We start from the raw sequence: 13,379 nt of genomic DNA, 5'->3' as shown, positions 1-13,379 counted from the left end.
GATTTGATGCCACTAGGTGTCACTGGAGGGCTACCAAGGCCCATACATGCACACGCACATGCACGTACGCACGCGCACATGCACACTACTACGTAAAGCATTTCAATCCCCCAGAAATATGAGCCTTATCCTGAGATGAGAAACATACCATGGCTTTTAGCACAGTTAAAATTAGAGGTAGGGCCAGCTCCACCATTTCTCCCTCAATATGGGGTACCCACAAGTATTTCATTACTAGCAGACTGGCTGGTTTTGAGCGTTTTAATCTAATCTCCAGAAAACCCTGACTAGCAATACATCAGACGCTTGCTTCACTGAACAGCTGAGTGTGATAACAGCTTGCTGAACTACACAAGGCTTCCAGTCCTCGCATGCCCCACCCACAAAAGCTCTCATTTTTCATGTGGCAAATGCTCCCCACTCTGCTACTCAGTCCGCTTCATTATTATGTTTCATCTATTTGCTGAATATTAACATCCTTTCCCCCATTTTGGTGCTTGAGGGATTCTGCTCTCCGTGACACTGGTACAGATCAGCTGCAACTCCATTGAATTCAATAGGGTTACACTGAGTACAGCTGATCTGAGATGCAAATCCAGATGAGTTTCTAGAGCCAGTAATAATCAGACACTTTTACATCAATAATAATACCTAGTTCTTGCATGTGTCTTGACATCAGTAGATCTCAAAGCACTTAAAAAAGCAGGAGTATATCATAAGCGCTATTTTGCAGAGGGATAACTGAGGCACAGAGAGAGGCTGTCGCTGCTCAAAGTCACTTCGCAGAACTGTGGCAAAACTCACATTTCCCAAGTCCCACTCCAGTATTTCTTGCTACAACACACTGTGCCTCCCATGCTGAAGCAGTTCTGCAGCCACAGTCCAGTATCAGTATCCCCTTACCTGCATACCACGTGCCATACTGGCTGACTGAAGTGGAAGCACCCATAGCTAGCTCTGGATTTGTATTCCTGCCCATGGACCTTGTCCTCCTAAAGATCTCAATCTGATCTCCCGGACATCATTTGTTTCACTGCCTGAACACCTATGACTCCATTAGGTTTACCCCTGATCCACACAGGTGTAAATTGAGGGTGGGACCAGGTACATACTTCATGTGCAAGGGGGAGGGGCGGGCTGTGCTTTGAAAACTCTGGTTCTTAACTCTGAGCCACTGATTCTTACTAAGAACTGCACTCCCACCTGTTTCAGCAAGGGCGCGTATTAAAAACTGATGGCAGGTTATAACTACCTGAAGCCATTTAAACAACTTACTTGCTGAGCTCCTCCTGACAGATACAAGCATATCTAAAAGTAAAATCTAGCCCTGTACAGAAATCATCCAGTACCCTTTAACCAGTGTACAAGCTGCCTTTTAGCCAACATACAAGTTCCAGAGATAACCAGCCATTTAAGGATAAGTACCATAACCTGGGTTACTCTGACTCAGACTTCAAGTGAGCCCTTGAGAAAGCATTTTAACTAAGCCGTCCTGGCTGTTTGTTACTGAAGAGAGGAAGAGACAATTTTTGAAAACTGAATTCTCACAAGAAATCAATGCAAAGTTATGTTGCCTAAAGGGAGCTCGAGAAAATTCAGGGATGCAGGTTTGGGTAGCAACAGCATATGCGTAACTGTGATGGAGCTGGGGAAATCTGCAGAGCTCAACTTCCCTCGAACTTCTACCACACCAGAGGGCTAGGCACCAGTCCACAATACTAATTAGCACCATGAACTTTGGTTGTGGGACCCTCCTAGAGTAACCTAACCACAGGCAGAAGGAAATGTTTATACACACACACACACACACACGCTGTTGCATACAGTATGTGTGTGTGTATATGTGTGTGTGTGTATATATGTGCCCTGGTTGCCTAGCAGCACAGAGGCGGGCAATATCTAAGATTTGGGCCTGATTGCTATCTGCTATCTCAAGTATATAGTGGGCATCCTCTGTAGAGAAAGTGTGATTCTAGGTCTTCAAAACACTTCTACTGCTTCAGCAAACAGATGGCATGCCTAGAATAATTACCATACAGTTTTCCTAGCAGTAGCATCCAGGACAGGAGGCCCCCTCCACAGGCTGCCCGTGCTTGTTTATCTAGGTACTACCTCCTGAATACAATTGCAAGGCACAAGTTGCAAAGAGGTCAGATCAGGTCATCCCCAACTACTGCTGAGTGCACTGTCAACATACCACAAGTACTAGCAAATGGGCAGGACCTGACCCCCTGCCCCGCTTTTCTCCAGCTAGTAATCCACTAAGCCATCATCCACAGGGACACAGCTACCAAGGGCAGGCCAAATTCGAGATCTTCTGCCTAAACTTACAGCAAATCTAGTGATCTCTATGGTATTGCTGTAGACTGACAGTGATGTACCAGACAGCAGCACCCTGATACCACCCTGATTCACATCTGAACACAGAATCTGATAATAGCAGTTTAACAGGGATGGGATGGGATGGGATAGGATAGGTTAGGATGGGATGGGGTGGGAGAGCAGCTAGGGCCCTAGGTGCTGATAAGGTGGGGTGGTAAAAATGGCACCACTGCCCCACTGCTGGCAGCCTGTCAGCAGCCATTGGCCTGTGTACCACCACTGCCCAGGCTGCAGAAGTGTCTAGTTATGCCTCTGCTCCTCCACTGCTTGTGAAATCATTTATTTCAGTCCAAAGTGAGGGCAAGGTAAGTGTAAGGTGCTGGGAAGGCAATACAGAAGTGTTTTTCACTGTTTGGTAGGACAGCACAAGGTTCAGCACAGCAGTGAATGAAGCCCTTTTTTCTGGCATGGAATGAAATGTTACCCAGACAGGAGTCCAGCAAAACAGACGAGGCATGCGCAGTCTGGTTAAAAGTAGGAGCTGTGCAGGAAAACCACAAGTGTCACAGGGGACTTATATTTTTATAAATCCTCGCCCCTTTTTTTCCCAGCCCTGTCTATAACGTATGGTATAATTCTCCCACCTTTCCTCAAACAGACAGCTCCACAGACAGAGCAGAGTGACTGGGGATGGGCAAAATGGCAAAACCAGCCCCCTTGCTGCCTGCCTTGCAGAGAGAAACCCCAGAGACTGTTTTGTCATATGTTGCTTTCCAGCAGTTTGAAAGAAGAAGGAAAAGAGAAAAATCACTCTGACTTTTGAAGAAACAGACAAGACACAGAAGATATCCGAGTCCTCACCGTTTGTGGATGACGTTTGGCACTGGAAGGCACTTGGGACGTGGAGAGAGCTGCAGTTCTGCCACAGGTCTGCCGTGTGCCCATTACCAACAAGCCATTGCTGAAAAAGAGACACGCGGCACTGTGAGAGGTGGTGGCAGAGCGGGGTAGCGAAGGGAGAGCAGCATTTAAGGCTAAACAATAAGGAAAAACTTGTGCTGCTTTCATGAAAGAGTCGGCAAAGCAGAGCATGTTAATTCTTGTTTTCTTAGGATTCAGACAGAGAAATAAGAAACCAAATACCCCAGGCCATAAATTTGCATAGACACACACACGCACACAAACATTCATGCCCACATACTCATTCCTATTCTTTTTTTTTTTTTTTTTATTTACAGAGAATTGAGAAAGAAACTTCTCAACTTTGTCCTTTAGCTGCTTTGGACTCTTCTGCATAAAAATGGATTTTCTTTATTCTCTTTAAACTTTTGCCAAGTCTGTCAGGGGAAAAGTGCTTTACATCCCTCTAATGTTCAGCTCTTTGGATGGCTGAATTAATAACTTGAATTATTTTGCATGACTTCCAACTCATTTGAGATGATTTGGTAAGTATTTTTTTTGGCTGAGGAAAAAAAAAAGAGGGTCCTTTGAAAACCAGTCTGGAATTGATTAGCTCAGCAGATTTTCTGCATTTAAAAAACCCATATCTGCCTATGTTACATGCGCTAATTCCTTTCAGACCCTGCATTAATTGGGAACTGGTTCTGAAGAGGTCCCGAGCACCCTAAGTCTGCTGGGACTGACCCTGCATGTGAACTACATATATAAATCTTAAGCCTTAAAACTATAATGAATGTTGATCTCCTTTAGTATATGGTAACAACCTACCGGGCACCAAGAAGAATGACTTTATGTGTAGCATGCCAAGATTATTTGGTAACTTGCTGCTAAAAAGAGAACTCTAATCCAAAATTAAAGGCTTCTACTGAAAGCTGATACCGGCAGGAGAAAAAGTGCCCTGGTCTCATCTGCCTATATCCCAGGCCCCTGAGTCTCCACGAATATTAATGACATTCCCATTCCCCCATGCAAAAAAGATCACCAGCAGAGAGGAAAATAAAGTTCATACTTACGCTAACAATTGTTGAAACAAAAAGCAGCACCAGTACTGCAACATGAAGCACAATGATTCCCAACAACAAAAGGAGCATTTTGGCCGTAGTCTTGGAAAGATCTGAAGGGAAAGAAAAATACTTTTAAATGACAGCAGTCAGTCCTTGCAGTCAGTCCTCCGCATTTGTATGTGTGCGCTGTATGGGCTGGGACAAGCATACTGTTAACACAGGGTGTGTCTACTGCAGGGATAGCTGCACGGGCAGGCGGCAGGGGGCGCCGAATCAACAGAGAATAACCCAAGGGTCTCAAGTTTAATGGAGCTAAGCACTTTTTATTAAATATATTTCTTCATGGGCAGAACATCTGTTTTGAGAAACAAATGCAGTTCTGGAGGAAGAAATATGGGGCGATTGTTTAAAGCTCTAACTGGATTTAGAAAGTGGAAGTGAAAAGCTAAACTGGTTTTAAAGAAATCAAGTCACTGCAGGCTTTTAAACAAACGCTGAAATCCTAAAAAGTGCAGACCGAACTTTAAGAAAAATTAGACCAACCGGGGCTTGGAAAAGGGCAGCAAATGTATTGGTGTGGGGGAGGGGGAGGAGAAGTCTGTGTGGACCACAATAAAATGGCCGATGGCTTTATAGCAATGCTGTTCTGCATCAAGGAAATTCCAGCCTCTATCTTATTTTCCTTCCCTCCTTCCATATTTTAAGTGTTACCGTCTAGGGCTTGGTGGCTCAACATACATGGAGAAATGCAAACTCCATTAATTTCCTCAAAGTTTCCATTTAGCTCAGCCTATCCTTGGAAGCGGCCAGGAGACAAAAATAGTTTTAAAACCCCCAATTTTCATGGTGTACTGGTGTCAAAAAAATAAATAAAAACAAAAGGCCAGGTGTCAAGCCCAACAAAAGCTAGATTTGAGAGATGGAAAAAACCCACCAACCAGCCCCTGGAGCAAACCTTTGCAGCTCTTCTGGCTCTGCTAGCGGGAGCAGGACGAGACACAGTTATTCCACAAAGCCACTACTCCCCAGTTAGGAGCCAACATTTGGAGCCAGCAGCCGTCCTGCGATCTCGTCCCGACCCCGCCTGTCCTATGGCTGCAGTTTCATGTCTGTGCTTCTGACCCTGCTGGACAGGGCTGAGATGCACCCAGGGGCCTGCTGCGCCCCTGCTCCTTCCCAGCTCAGAGGCTCCCGGGACCCTCCGTGCCAGCCCCCAGGCTGCCCCTCAGGGCACAGCCTGGCTCCCAGCCTGCCGGCCCCCAGGCTGCCCTCAGGGCAGAGCCCGGTGCCCCCCCTGCCATGCCATCCCCCAGGCTGCCCCTCAGGGCAGAGCCCGGCTCCCAGCCTGCCATCCCCCAGGCTGCCCCTCAGGGCAGAGCCCGGCTCCCAGCCTGCCATCCTCCAGGCTGCCCCTCAGGGCAGAGCCCGGCTCCCAGCTTGCCATCCTCCAGGCTGCCCCTCAGGGCAGAGCCCGGTGCCCCCCCTGCCATCCCCCAGGCTGCCCCTCAGGGCAGAGCCTGGCTCCCAGCCTGCCATCCTCCAGGCTGCCCCTCAGGGCAGAGCCCGGTGCCCCCCCCATGCCATCCCCCAGGCTGCCCCTCAGGGCAGAGCCCGGACCCCCCCCCGCCATCCCCCAGGCTGCCCAAGGCAGAGCCCGGACCCCCCCCGCCATCCCCCAGGCTGCCCCTCAGGGCAGGCCCGGCGCCCCGCCGGAGGAAGGCCGCGGCCGCCCCGAGCAGTGGCGCGAAGCGCGGCCCCCGCCACCCACGTGCGGGCCGGGCAGCCCCGCGCTCACCAGCCGCCGGAGCCTTCCCTGGTCGCGGTGCGGGCGCCTAGAGAGCCGGCCGGGCGCGCATGAAGCTCCTGGGCTGCGGGCTCCGGGCGGAGAAAGTCCCTAAAAGCCAGCGCCGGGGCGGGGCAGGGCGGGGCGGGCAGGCCTGGCCGGCGGCGCGGCACGAAACCCCCGCGCGGCGCCGGGCCGCTCTGCTGATTCACCCGCGCCCAACGCCCAGACACGTCGCGGGGGCCTGAGCGCGGCCTCGGCCCTTTAAAGACGCGCCCCCCGCCGCATGCCCCCGGGCCGAGAGGCGAGCGCAAGGGAGGGGCCGGATGACATCCGCGGGGTGGAAACGCTCGTGGAGCAAGTCCTAAAGCCAGAGCAACACACGCGGGTGCTGCAGGACTCGGCTCCGAGAGAGGGGAGCGAGGCGGGGAGGCCTGGTGCGAGACCCTGCGGCCTCTGGGACGCGCTGGGCAGGGGGCACTGCTCCGGGCCATCTTTGGAAAGAGGCCGGGGGGCTTTTTGCCATTTAATAACCCGCATGCTGCTGGCTGGAAGGATGTAGTCGGGGATGGCCCTGCTGGGGCTAGATCTCATAGATGTTAGCACGTCTGGCTGGAAGGGACTTTGAAGATCATTGAGTCCAGCCCCCTGCCCCAGGGGCAGGACGTCAGCTAGGGGCAAAGGACCCCAGCAAGATAGTCATCCAAACATTTCTTGAATAAGGCCAGAGTAGGTGCCTGCACCGCTTCTGGGGGGAGTCTGTTCCAGGCCTTGGGGGCTTGGGGAGTAAAGAAGTTTTTCCTTATGTCCAGCCTAAAACGGTCTTGGAGAAATTTATGACCGTTGGTCCTTGTTATCCCTTGGGGAGCTCTGGTGAACAGACGTTCCCCCAGACCTTGATGCACACCCCGATGTACTTATAAGCAGCCACCAGGTCCTCCCTGAGCCCATGCTTTTCCAGGCTGAAGAGGCCCACGGCTCTCAGCCTCTCTTCGTAAGGCCTGTTCTCTTGCCCTCTGAGCAGTGGTTCTCAACCTTTTCTTGTAATGGGACCCGTTTGTAAACATCAGGCCAGTCCCAACCGGCTGCCCCCAGTGGGGGGGCCAGGCCCCAGCCCCACTCTGTGTGGGGCAGGGGGGACGTGGGGAGCCCTGAGGAAGCTGGCGCTGTGCCAGCCTGAAAGGGAAAAGACACTGTTTCCCACACTTTTCTCCTGTAAAGGAGACTCCATTTTCAAAGGTTGTTGATCTATTTCTAAAGTTTGTTCACAACCCTTTCATATATTCTTGCAACCCACTTTTGGGTCACATCCCACAGATTGAGAAACATTGGACTAGATGATCTCCGAAGGTCACTTCCACCCCTAATTTTCTATAAGTCTATGTTTTTAAATCGCCAGTTGCTTCTTTGCACCACAAGTGAATGCAGTTTGGTTAAGAACCAGTCATTGCCTGCTCCGCGGCACGGGTGAAAGCATTAGCTCAGGAAAGATGTGGTTAAGTCAAATGATCTACATGTAGCTGAATCCTCCAGTGACAGCGGGTGAAAGGTGATAAATCATGCATCCACTGAGAAGTTCCTTCTTGCTGAAAGGGATTGTTCTTACTCCTTCTGTCGTCACGTGCCGTGGAGTTATCAGAGATGTCATCTGTTTGCTCGGATTGAGTCAAGCTGGCCACAAGAGACGAACTTTGATCTCACCACTTTAAGCTGGACTAACTCCAAGTCTGTGGAGCTGTCCAGAATCTCCTGGGGTAAGATCAGAAACTGTCCTGTAGCAAGATTATAGTCCCCGCCCCCCGCTCGCTCTCTTTTAATAATGCAAAAATATTCTGTGACACGCCTCTTTGATTCAAAGTCCTTCATCATAACAAATTGCAGGCATCTTCATTCTAGGAGTAGGATTCAAACGCTGTTTGTTTCTGACAAGCAAACACAGTACGTACAGTCTATGTCGAAGGCTGCATGGTCATTTTGTTATAAACAATGCCGACTTTCTTAGAGTCGGTGTCATGTCGAGTGACTGACTTCTAGAATACAGCAAAGGCCACAGAGATCTCGTATGCAGCAGGAGGGTGCCAGAAGAGGCTCTGTTCAAGAGTTGCCTTGATCAGCATGTTGGTGAGATGCCATGATTCTCCATGCTATGTTTGCAGCCTTTCTGCAGTAATGTCAATTAAAAGATTTTTCTTTGGAAACTAATACATTCTAGGAACTCTGGGGACTCTTTTCAATACAAGTTGTTAGTGAAAGGCTTAGAAAAGGCATCTTCAGCAACCCAACAATCAGCATAGCTAGGACTTGGCGCTTCTCATGGATCAGTTTGGTCACCCTATCAAATTTAGAAAGTCTGAGTTTTAGAACAAGCAATAATCAAATACTTAGAATTGGCCTGCGAGCATGTGGATTCTTGGGGAGAAATTCATTGAGGTTAATGGGAGCATTGCTGATGACGTCAGTGAAGTCTGGATTTCATGGCCAGGGTTTGTTCATGGTTCAGGTAGTCTCTATTCACACAGCAGCATAAATGTGTCCAGCCAGATTTTGTACCTGCAACACTTTGTACAGTGGAAGCAGAACGCAGTGGGTCCTACAAGAGTTTCACTGCTGCATCTGGTTTGGTGTCATTCTGAAAGTTTGAGATACAGACCCTTCGTTAATACAGCCATCATCTGAGACCAGATTTAGTACTGGCAGATATTTTCCAAGAGTTTTCATTTTAAGTGCCTTATTTCTTCCAGGGTAAACCAATTAGATTTTAAAAGGCAGGTTTTTGACTTGCAAATCTCTTTGTTCCTTTAGCTTTATGTGGCTCTAATTCCAGCCACAGAATGTAGATTTATTATCATGTGCCTCTTTCATCTGATTTAGATTTAAAGTAACAGGGTAAAAACAGCCTTGTTTTCGTCTAAGGTTCATCAAGATCTTCTTGATGGTGCTGTCTCCTCTGGTGCATGGGATGATATTTGATCATCCATTTGGCCAGTTTGCACTTGTTCTTTCACAGATTCACCGGGGTCCTTTAACTCATTTATCATATGTGGTCCATGAGCCTCAACCACATGCAAGGAACTTGTTTCATCTAGGCAACCTCTAACCCAGTGTTCATTTGTTTTTCCCCCACTTCCATGGGTTTCTTGGCAACTTGGATATTCAAGTGGAAAGTCAAAGCTCCCCAGCTTGTAACCTGGAAAAGCAGGAGAGCCAACAAGGACTGATCTGCAATTGCTCCAAAGAAGGCAATATACCTTGCCTTGTTCTGTCCCTTCTGCCTCTTTCTGCAGCTGCACCCCATGTGTTAAGAGGTAAGAGTCCCCTGTTGGCCATTCATCCCCCCATTGTTGTTACCATCAGTACTGTGACATTTAAAAAGCCTTGGCTGTGTGCTGGGAGCCCTTTTTCCAAGGCACTGTACAAACATAAAACAGGACCCAGCCTCAGGGGTGGCTGTGACCCTCCTGGTGGACACACGACTCCTGCCCCGACTCTGGCTCCTGGAGCCACCCTGCCTTGTCTCGATGGAGCTTTTACAGTGTTTAGGGGGCTGCTTCAGGGCTCTAGAGTAAGCCCCAGTTCACCTTAGCCACTGATACTTCCCCCTTGTCCTTCAAGCAGTAAGTTGTGATCCTCAGTGCCTCAAGACACCAGCTGCCTTAATGGGCTAATATTTTTGTGCCTTTCCATGTTCCACTGTAACCACAACCATGTCTCACAGGTGTTACTTTGAGTTCACCCTTAGGCCCTGTCTGTCCAACAAAGTACTCAGCCTGCTGGGCCCCTGGCCCTGGCAAGCCTCTCATTTCTTCCGCAGCCCCTGGCCCCAAGTTAGTCAGGGCATTTTTGGTGCTTCATGCACAGTTTGCTACCCTAGTCCCTTGCCACGTGAACACATATGTATCCACGCAGCTTCCTGGACATGCCCCATAAGCTACACTCTACAATCCTCATCCTGAAGCTGGCTCTGTGGACCACCAAGAAAGGGAGATGTGTATAAACCACGAGGAAAAGAATATTTTGGAGGGCACCAGCGAGTTGGGTGCTGTCCTAGAAGGGAGGAAGACCTGTAGTTCTGCCCCAACCCCTTGCTCCCAATTGGGCAGATACTTCCCCACTGCTCTCTATTAATTTTTTCTAGTGACTATTAAAATGCTGGGTCCAGTGGCTCAACTTCAAAAGTAGGAGTTGGACAAGCGCCTTGATAATGTCTAACTTCTAACCTTGTGGTTAGAGCATTTTGTTAGGAATGGGTGTAGGTTCACATCCCTTCTTGATGAGGGGTCCTAGAACCTGAGTCTCCCATTTCCTGGGAAAATGCACTAGCCACTCATCTCTTGGGCTAAAACACAGGTCCCTCTTGCTCCAGGTTTTTGCCAGGCCAGAATTCAAGGCTTACAGAGCCACCTGCTTGTCCAACCTACTGTGCATACCCAGGAGCCGAGCTGTGTGGAGCAGGAGAAGGATTGCAAACTGTGCAAGTCCCAAAAAAGGCAGTAAACACAGCTGGGTAACTGGCACTTGGACATGCAAAATAAAATAGGATAATGCCCCATGAGTCTCAGTTTCTTCCATGAAAATGGAGATACCCTTTTATCTCCTGAGGGTTTTGTAAGGCTAAATCCATTATAAATGTGTGTGTGGGGGGGTGTAAACACGACTCTGAGGAGGTCCATATAGGTAGAAGACTCCATGTGTGGAACTCTCTTCAATATAAGTGGGAGAGAAGAAAACTCCTTTGCGCCAATGATCTTAAAAGTGGTGCCAGACCCAGCAAGGGAGAAATATGTGAATTTCAAATATGAGAATAGAGTAACCCAAGAGTAAGGAAGCCTTCACTGGCAAAGAGGCTGGATTAGGAAATGAGGAAACACACAGAAAAAAAAAAAAAAAACCCTATTCCTTAAGCATTCCTCAGACAGCTTTGTCTCCTTTTGGAAATGAGTTTTATCCAAACAGATGGGGGCTTTGGAGATATTTATTGACCATATGATATCCATTATAGCTCTAGGGATATTATACCAAGCTACTTCCAAATGATTTCAGTCATGTGAATACGCTTCAAGGAAAGCTATTCTTCATGCTTCCAGCAATAGAACGTGCCTGATAAATATTTGTCAAGATAACATGGAAACAAAACAAAAAGAGAGTGATGCTCCCAAAATGGTGGCATCAGAAGGGCATATTGTGTATGTATCAGCCCTATCAATACCAGTTCCAACAGGTCCGTCTGGCAGGGGGATTAGTATCACTATCTGAGACAAATGCAGCAGACAATAAATGCAGTCATTTAGCTTCCACTGGAATTTAAGATTTGGTCGTCAACATTCAAGTGAAAGCACAGCAAGACCTAGTTTTAAAGCCAATCTGTTCCAACTGAATAGAAAGGATGTGCATGCCAGAGAACATGCAGACTGAAGGGCCTGACTCCGAGTGTCTATTTAAGAGTAGATGGCTTGGGAGTATGTACGTACACATCTACAGTCACATTTATGGATGACATGGAGAAGCGTGGCAAGATTTTATTATTTATAATAAGGAGACCATTTCAGTCCAAGACGATTTTTGTTAGTGTCCACAGGCAGATTCAGGATTTTCAAGAGAGGGGTGCAGGAGCAGTGAGTGGTGCTGCAAGGGTGTCTGCAACCCCAGCTCCCCGCTTCCTCCCTAGCTGGAGCAGGCAGACCATGCCCCAGGAACAGCAGCTAGGGTCTTTTTAAGGCCCTGAAGCAATAAGAGTCCCCCACCCCTTGCTCTCAGCATGCGCTCCTTCCCCTCCATGCTCAGTGGCACATGCCCCCCCTTTCCATTCCTCACTTCCTGCAACCACTGCTGCTGTCCCTGCCTGCCCCAGGGGCTGGGATACCTCTAGAACCACTCCTGTCCCTCTCCAGCCATGGTCCATGGAGGCAGCAGCAGTGGTAATAGACAGGTTCCCCTTCCCTGAATCTGCCCACATCAGCAGGGAACAGCTGGTGGGGGGGCATGGGCAGGCTCACCACTGTTGATGCCCCTCTGAGCCAAGCCCCCCGCACAACGCAGCCCAGCTGGAGCAGGGCAGGAGCAGAGTGGCTCTAGAGCTGCCCACGACAGCGGGCAACTGGGGGAGCTGAATGGAGGGGACATGCCACTGAGCAGAGAGGGGAATAAGGAAGGGAACTCTGACCTGGTTCGGGGACTTCAAACAAAGTCCCTGGCTGCTGCTCCCCTTGCCCCCCTGGCATGCTCCAAGAGAGGGGTGCAGCTGCGCTGCTGCACCCTCTAGAAGCTCCCCGGCTAATATTTAAAGAAGAAAAGCATTGCGAGAACTAGAAAAATCAGTGTTGCCAGGATATACTTCATGTACTCCACTGAAACAAATGGAAGAGTTTGTAAGGGTGTAAACTATTGTTTCATTTCAAGATGCCTGAACATTCAGAAAGCGAAAGTGTTTATGATGCAAATGAGAAGTTACCGCATTATGTTTGCGAGTATTCACTTAACGTTAAATATTTTCAAAGATTTTTAAGGCTATGATCAAGGTGGGCATCTAATCCATCCTCCTGCCTATCTGGATCACAGAATTTTGCTCACCGATTTGTACTCTATGCCCAATAACTGTGATTGAACTACGGCATATCTGCATATCTTCCAGTTCCACGATAAAAAGCATTATTTTGTATATTATTGGTGATCATTACAACCCAACTAAAAATAGTATGATGGTATTAAAAACCAAACAAACAAAAAACAGTATTGTGTATTAATTGCATCCTGTATTGCCAGAAGCGCTATAATAGTAAAAACAATTATACCACAGAGTTTTTAAAAGGAATGAGTCAATAGGAAACGCTTCTAATGTTTAACCTGTTCTGCAGAATCATGAATATTTTCACAAATATTAAGTTCCAGGTCTCATCAGTAAAATGATATGAGGCTTTAAGGAAAAATTTCACGTAGCTTTAAACAAAAAGCAGGGCAGGGTGGTACCTTAGAGGGAGAACTTGTTTAAAGAGGCATAAGCTTTCATAGGTATCTCAACCTACTTGATCAGATGCTATGAATGCTCATAGCATCTGGCAAAGTGAGATGTCACCTATGTATGTGTATGCCTCCCTGAACAGGTTAGTCACTAAGATACAACCCAGCCCTGCCCTCTGCCTGATTTCAGACTAACATAGCTAACTACTTAGCTACGTGGTGGGGGAGGGTCATGCACATTAATTAAAGTGCCCAGAGTATCCGGTGTATTCGTATCCCTGAGTTTCAAAATGGCAGCAGGAGCACTTTATCTAAAGCTCAAACAAGTGTTAGATAAACTGCCTCTATCACTAATC

At 48.3% G+C, this 13,379-nt stretch overlaps 1 protein-coding gene across 2 annotated transcripts in view; it reads right to left on the bottom strand.

Annotated features, from left to right (window-relative positions):
- PMP22 (peripheral myelin protein 22) overlaps positions 1-6,343 on the bottom strand; it is a 35,270-nt gene extending 28,927 nt beyond the window's left edge. Inside the window, exons 1-3 of one of the 2 annotated variants that reach the window (XM_090060330.1) lie at positions 6,082-6,343; positions 4,296-4,396; positions 3,184-3,283 (exon numbers count right to left, since the gene is read on the bottom strand). In XM_090060330.1, the coding sequence (XP_089916456.1) occupies positions 3,184-3,283; positions 4,296-4,373 (178 nt within the window). In that variant the 5' untranslated portion in view covers positions 4,374-4,396; positions 6,082-6,343. Of the gene's footprint in view, positions 1-3,183; positions 3,284-4,295; positions 4,397-5,241; positions 5,300-6,081 lie in introns of those variants that run through there. The other variant, XM_090060331.1, reaches the window with a different exon arrangement.
- Between the last annotated feature and the right edge of the window lie 7,036 nt (positions 6,344-13,379).

This window comes from Crocodylus siamensis, chromosome 8 (genome assembly GCF_052110815.1).
Source record: "Crocodylus siamensis isolate JL-2025a chromosome 8, ASM5211081v1, whole genome shotgun sequence".
NCBI lineage: Eukaryota > Metazoa > Chordata > Crocodylia > Crocodylidae > Crocodylus > Crocodylus siamensis.
The sequence above is the reverse complement of the archived record's forward strand: the minus strand, read 5'-3'. Positions and strand labels throughout refer to the sequence as shown.